The sequence below is a fragment of the Sardina pilchardus genome, chromosome 6, assembly GCF_963854185.1.
Source record: "Sardina pilchardus chromosome 6, fSarPil1.1, whole genome shotgun sequence".
Taxonomy (NCBI): Eukaryota; Metazoa; Chordata; class Actinopteri; order Clupeiformes; family Clupeidae; genus Sardina; species Sardina pilchardus.
The window spans coordinates 9,947,042-9,954,541 of NC_084999.1; the positions used below are offsets into that span (position 1 = coordinate 9,947,042).

At 48.2% G+C, this 7,500-nt stretch overlaps 1 protein-coding gene across 1 annotated transcript in view; it reads left to right on the forward strand.

Moving 5' to 3' along the window:
- rspo2 (R-spondin 2) overlaps nucleotides 1-7,500 on the forward strand; it is a 62,154-nt gene that overhangs the window by 34,412 nt on the left and 20,242 nt on the right. The window contains exons 4-5 of the mRNA XM_062537665.1: nucleotides 802-945; nucleotides 2,905-3,093. Coding sequence (XP_062393649.1) covers nucleotides 802-945; nucleotides 2,905-3,093 — 333 coding nt within the window. The remainder of the gene's footprint in view (nucleotides 1-801; nucleotides 946-2,904; nucleotides 3,094-7,500) is intronic.

Consider the following 7,500-nt stretch of genomic DNA (forward strand, 5'->3'; position numbering starts at 1 on the left):
CTTGGGCTGCAGGGTCTTGCACAATGTTACCCTCCAACCATAACCTTCCTACCATTACTCCCACACAAAAGACCCATTCACTGTCGGTTCATTTTTTAGGAAATTCATTTAAGAGACACTTCCAGCAGACTCCCTGTCTTGCTAGACTCTTTCATTCCATTTTCTCTCTCTCTCTCTCTCTCTCTCTCTCTCTCTCTCTCTCTCTCTCTCTCTCTCTCTCTCTCTCTGTGTCTTTCTGCCTCTGCCTTGTAGCCATCTAGCACACATCTGCGACAGGGGAAATTATGATGAGAAAATCTCCTTTGTTGTGTGCTGTGATCTGTTTAGCTTCCAATGCCACGAGGGGTCACCGCGAGGTAATACTTCACCGACTCCTCCGCTGTCACCTCCCTCTGGTCCCCGCTGCCTCCTCCTCCTCCTCCTCCTCCTCCTCTTCCTCCTCCTCCTCCTCCTCCTCCTCCACCTCCTCCTTCGTGCACTCACTCTGCAGCCAAACAAGCTTGTCAGGGAAAACAAGTGTGCTGAAATATCACACTGCCCCCAGAGAGAGAGATGTGTCTTAGGGCATCAAATATGATCCCTCCCCCCCACACCCACACACAAACACACACATGCACAGTTCTTCTCCAGACGATAATCTGTTCAAGATTCCCTGCTGCCCTGCCCCCCTGCCCCCCCCCCCCCCCATATACATAACCTCCACAGCCCAGTGCTGATGTGGACTCGGTGTGAGTGCTGTGTGTGTGGTGGCTGGTGTGTGTTAACTGGCCCCTGGTGTTGCCTCTGCTCTTCTGCCCACAGGGTGCCGGATAGAGAACTGCGAGTCGTGCTTCAGCAAAGACTTCTGCACAAAGTGCAAGCCGGGCTTTTACCTGCACAAAGGCCGCTGCTTCGATAAGTGTCCCGAAGGCTTCGCCCCGCTACAGGACACCATGGAGTGTGGAGGTAAGGCTGACCGTCTACCGTCTCCGCCAGGCCGGACCGCTGACCGCAATGAACGCAAACGCTCTCTCTCTGTATTGCCAATAAAGCGCAATTGAACAGGAGGTTTAAGTGGAAACAGCGCAAGGTAAATGAGCAGCTACTGGGCACTTTAGGTGATGTGAACTGCCTGTGTCTCTTTACACATTTGAACTGTATAGCTAGGACTTGCTAGCGCTGCCACAGTCCAATATGTTGGTGGGATGTTGACTGCAGATGACATGTTGTCACATGGTTCGCATGGCTCCCGGAGTGAACCCTGCCTCATGTGTTACTCATGAAGACATCTGCAAGTCTGCACAGAGCCTGTGACCTGCAGCCCGTCTTACAGTTTTTCTCAATTGTTTACACACAATTTCTGGTACTTGAGACACAATTCCCATAATATGCAGCTCATGCACCAACCTCCTGAACCGATTCTGCTGAACTATAAGCACAATTTCTGCTTTACACTCAAATTGCAGTTCTATAACACACTGTTTTCAAAACACTACACACAATTCTGTGCATTAGACACAATTTTCATGAAGAAAATCTCTTGTTTTCACAAAGAACACACTGCCATTCAAATTCTAAAGCTAACTGCCCTACCATGCACACTGACTCATCAGATGGGCAAACTCCTGTCACACAGTCTTACAATTAGCAATCAGAGCTTTAGTATTACAGTATAGTAGTACAGGCAGAGGCAGAGCCAGAGGAGTGAGAGTAAGAGGAGGATGACGGGGAGGCCAAGGACTTGCAGTGCTGCTTATACAGTATCAGTACAGTATCATACAGTACAGTATCGTACAGTACAAGCTCAATGAGCACAGTAGTACAGTATTGCCTGTGGGCTGTTCTGTAGGACTGTAAAAATAAAGTATGTTTCAAGTATTTGGGGAAAGTAATCCTACTTTGTATTCCTACACAGTTTACAGTATTTTACTATTTGTTTGGCAGCCGAAAGATTACCAACACAAGGTTTTCTGTCTCCTGAACAGGAAACTGAAATCATGAGCATTGTCCTAAAAACGGCATAACATTACGGCAAATACAAAGAAAAATAATAGAAAACAATGATATTTCAAAATATTGATAGGGTAAGCATATCAACTTACTGTATCAGCTTATCTACTGTTTGTAGTACTGTTTGTAGTGTAACACTGAACAAAAAAAAGGCCCAAGTCATTATAATGAATGGAGAAGAAGTGTTTTCAATTCATCGCAGTGTTTTACACTGAGCACATCAGTGTTCAACTGGTCCTTATAAATGTCTTGATATATGATGGTTTGTGTGTGTCTCTTGAGAACAAAAGAGCATTTTGAGGAGAAATTACATTGTTTTGAAGGTAAAGTGTCATTTTGCAGGAGAATTGTGGAGTTTTGCCCATTGTGTGTGTTGTTTTGGATTTGTGTGTAGAGTTCTGAGAATATGAGGCATGTTTTCAGAAAATGTGTGTTAACAATCGAGAAAAACTGTAAACAAAAGGCTTTTTTAGGACAGGGTTGTGGAGCACATGGTAGCCGCCATGCCAGATTCTGCTTGTTGGGCCTGGCTCATGTCTCCTCCTTCTCTCTCTCTCCCTCTCCTTTTCTCTTTTTCTCTCTCTGTTTCTCTCTCTCCCTCCCTTCCTATCTCGCTTGCTCTCTCCCTCCCTCCCTCTCTCTCTCTCCATCTCTCTCCCTCCCTTCCTCTTTCCATCTCTCCCTCTCTCTCCATCTCTCTTCTTCCCTTCCTCTTTCCATCTCTCTCTCCCTCTCTCTTTCTCTCTTTCTCTCTCCTTCTCTCTCTCCCTCTCTCTCCATCTCTCTGTCCTTTCCCCTTTCCATTTCTCTCTCTCTCCGTCTCTCTCTCTCTTCCTCTCTCCCTCTCTCTTCTCTCCCTCTCTCTTCTCTCTCTCTCTCTCTCCATCTCTCTCCCTCCCTCTCTCCGTGTCTCAGAGGGCTGTGAGGTGGGCCAGTGGAGTGAGTGGGGCTCGTGCACCCGGCGGAACAAGACCTGCGGCTTCAAGTGGGGCCTGGAGACGCGCACGCGGCACATCGTCAAGAAGCCGCCCAAGGACACGATACCCTGCCCCACCATCGCCGAGTCCCGCCGCTGCAAAATGTCCATGAGGCACTGCAGGAGAGGTGAGTGGATATATACTGTATGTATGTGTGTGTGTGTGTGTGTGTGTGTGTGTGTGAGTGAGAGAGAGAGAGAGAGAGAGAGAGAGAGAGAGAGAGAGACTCTCTGTGTGTGGGTGTGGGTATCTCTGTGTGTGTGTGTGTGTGTGTGTGTGGCGGGGGGTGTGTGTGACTGTGTGTTTGTGTGTGTGTGTGTGTGTGTGTGTATGTGTGTGTGAGAGAGAGAGAGAGAGAGAGAGAGAGAGAGAGAGACTCTCTGTGTATGTGTGTGTGGGGAGGGGTAACTGTGTGTGTGTGTGTGTGTGTGTGTGTGTGTGTGTGTGTGTGTGTGTGAGAGAGAGAGAGAGAGAGAGATTGACTCTGTGTGTGTGTGTGGCTGTGTGTGTCTGTGTCTGTCTTTCTGGGTGTTTGGCATTTTTCCACAATATTGTCACAATACACTCACACTCACAATACAACTGTCTCAGCTTTCCTCTCTGAGGTTCCATTTGTGTCTGGTTATTGACCAGATGCTCTTGATGCATCCAGCGCCAGTTCTGAAGGCCTAAAGGATTTAGTCCTGGGAAGGAAGTTGTATTTTTCTCTCGTAAAGACGTCATTGAACCCCTGACCCCAAGTGATGCCAGTGACTTGCGCTACCAGTCGAGCTTAGGGAGGCATCGGAGAAGGGATTTCCGAACATGCTTTTGGCAAACGGCAGTGATGCCCCATCCGAACGCCCCCTGCCCCCCCCTACCCCCCCTTTCTGCTCTGCACTTTGTTGTGTGTATCTGCCACAGGAGGTGATGAAAGACGAAAGACAAACACTCGCATGTGTGGCCCTCCCCTCCTCCTCTGTTGGTTTTGTGGGGGACTGTATCTGAGTGCACAGTGGCATGACAGTTTTGCGTATGAAATATGCCTATTTTCCAGGGCTGCTTGAGTCGATCTCAGCCTGTGCAGTCACTCCACCACTCTGCTCGCTCACTCGCTCCTTTTTTTCCCCTCCTCCTCCTCCTCCTCCTCTTCCTCCTCCCCCTCCTCTTCCTCCTCCTCCTCCTCCTTCTCCTCCTCCTCCTGGGGTATGTTTTTTCGGCCGCTCTCTCACTCACTCTCTTCGTCTCTGCCCTGTGGAATTCTTCAAAGTATGAAGTGCAGGTTTCCTCAATGGTGCACTCTGTTTCCTCTGCACTATTTGAGAGTTATTTGCGGTGCGCGCTGCATGTATTTTGACCATTAAATGAGAAGTCAAATGTGGGGGAAAATATTTTCACTGTAAATAGGGCCAAGGAAACATTTTTCATTAAAAAAAAAACTGTTTAGCTTTTCACAGATGGGCCAAACACTCTAATGGAAATAATTGCCTCATTCAGAGGAGGATTATCAAGGAGGATACAGTGTGCAATGATAATTTATGTGACTGACTCTATTTCTCTCTGCTCTCTCCTCTGTGGCTCTCTCTCTCTCTCTCTCTCTCTCTCTCTCTCTCTCTCTCTCTCTCTCTCTCTCTCCCCACAGTAGTGTTATTCTTTTTCCCCTCCTCACCTGAATAAATTTTTATTCCGACTCTCCAAGCTAATTTGGCTCAAGGTTAGCAAGAAATAGCACAGACAGGAAATCTGTAATCCAAGCATATATTTTTACTCTCCGCTGTTCAGCAGTTTTGAATGTATTTTAGTTGAAGTTAACAGGGACTTGTTAGCTCAGCGTGATGCATTACAGTAAAAGTCTCTGGTGTCTGCTAGCGTTAGCTTTTCTTTGTTGTGCTCAACATAAAACTCCATCAGAAGATTCCAAGCGTGGCGGAAAAATGTGTTGGGAATATTCGGAAGTCGTGTAGACAGGCCCGCCGTGTCCTGGCAGTGTGGGGCTGAGTGGGGAAATAAAGTTAAGATAAGCCACGGTCCCCCCCCCCCCCCCCATCTCTCAATATTGTTTGAGGTCGGGGAGAAGCTCCCTGGATGGATGGAAACTGTGATTATTTGGCACATCCTGCGCCCTCATACCCTCCCCTGGTTTTCTGGGGAAGAGATTTTCCCCCTGTGCTAAATTAGCGCTGCTTGCTTGACCTTTTCCAGAAGTAGTTTATAGTCCTCTTTAATTAAAAGCGAGCATCGAGATGGCTGCTTGCTGGCTTCAATTATCTCGTATGAGGTCGCTGATTGGGGGTCTATTGTAAAAGTGGTAATTGAACGCGTAGAATAGCCATTCCTGTCATCGGTCTGTAGAACCCTCTAGAAACTGCATGTCAAGTCTGTTTAAAGAGGCTCTTCTCAGGTCAGAGGCTATGGTCATAGGCAGTGTTGAACCTGTGCCTGGAAACCCCATGTGCCATGGTAATTGTGATTTTTTTTTTTCTGTCTTCCTTACTTTTTTTTCGCGTTTAGCTGTACTAGCTGTTTTTATATGCTTCGAAAGACTCTTTTGAGCCAGTAAATAAAATTAAGTAATTTGGCATTATTTAGAGATTGCCACTTTCCAACCAAGCATGACACTGGAGGATGTGAGTACCACTTTGCTGATGTGGAAGCATCCATGCGGTTTTGCTCGGAGGGCAGAATTAGGCAAATTTTATGATAAAAAATGGAATCGTGTAGCTCATGCGCTGAGTAAAATGTTAGTTGGCTTAGATCTGCCTTTGCTGGTCAACAGTTGAGTCTTTTGGCTGAAGCTCCTTCAGGTCCATTTAAAGCGAAAAGCCTCATGTAAAAATTCCTCAGAGGTTGACCTCTTGAATTATATCGAATTCCAGGGACTTTTTGCGACTGAAGTCTGCGAAGGGTGCTTAATTCAGCAGCTTTCCTTCTCAATGTAACAAACGACGTCTAGCGACATAAATAGGATTAGTCGTAGACTATAAACAGTGTGTATGCTTTTCCCTCGTCTTAGGCGCAATTTCACAAACGCACCCGGCAGCGGACAGACTGGTACCAGGAGTGAGTAGCCGTTCAAAGGATAAGGATGGAGGCTGAAGAGAAGGGTTATTTTTCTGACTTTTTAACCGTAATTCGCCGCTCGTACTAGACACTAGACACCAGTATTTAGCATAAGTATAGGATTACGTAACAGCAGACCCTTGCAGATTGGTATGGATTAAATGGAGACAGGAAATAAGGAGAAAAGTCATCTGGGAGGAGTTGTAGATTGGGGGCGGGGGGAGGGGGGTGAGGTTAACATATGATGGTGTGTGCTATTTATAGCGATGTTTATTTAATCACTCCGCGGCTTCCATTTCTCCGTGTTGAAATAATACTGACGACGACGTCACTCGCAGATCGGGGCCTCCGTCGATCAGCTTAATGACGCAGAGTGGAGGACCGCGCGCAAGTGACCCTTTTAGCTCATCCCTCCTGCTCAAAGCCTTCAAGACATCTGGACATCAGCGTCCCTGAGGACAAGACTGTATGACAATCTGCAAGTACTTATCTTACCAAGAGACACGCGGTGCGGAGGGGAGGAGGAGGAGGAGGAGGAGGAGGAGGAGGAGGAAGGAGATGATGACGCTGATGTCTCCCCATACCTATTATCCAATCTTTGGGAACTGAACAATTTAGGGTCATTTGGTGATGATGGGCCGTAGATCACCCATCAGCCCGTGCAGTTGCGTCGTGGCTGTTAGGAGCGTGTGCTGTACTGTACGAGGGGACCCTCCTGTCCTTTGCGTTAAGTGTCTCGCCTGGGTGGGCCCGCTGACGTGTGCGGTAAACAGCACGGACTCAGGGGATACCCCCCCCCCCCCACACCCCACCCGCCCTGTCAGCTTATATGCCCACTGTGGACCTCCACAAATCACCGCCGCACTCCCCAGTCGTCGTCAACAAACACCCAATCTCTAGTCGTAGGGTGTGTGGAGAAATGTGCGCGCGCACACACGCGCACACACACACACACACACACACACACATTCTCTCACTCTTCCACTTTTTCACACACACACACACACACACACACACACCCCCTCTCTCTCACACACACACAAACACACACACACACATAAAAACCAGCCCAAACTCAGGCGTGATAAATCATGTCTAGAGGAGACGCGCACACACACACACACACACACAGCGCGATGGTTCCACGTGGAGGGCACCCCTCTGGAGACTCCCCCCCCCCCCGACCCAAGTGCTGTCAGCGGAGTCACTGGTTCACAAACAGACATGTGACAGGCCCTCCACCACGCCAGCTACCAGCTCCCCCTCCACCTCCTCCCCCTCTACCGCCTCCTCCCATCTCCCATCTCTCCCTTGTGTTCTTATGCTCTTCTTATCCAGGGAGACGATTTCCCACTAGCCATTAGCCTGTACAGACTACATGATTGTTTGTCTTTCACGATTATCTTTTACAATTGACCATGTCAGACTAGGCGGTCAGAGTACCACAAAATCTTGCCGCGTCTTGGTCGCAAGAGTGGCCACATTACAAGATCAT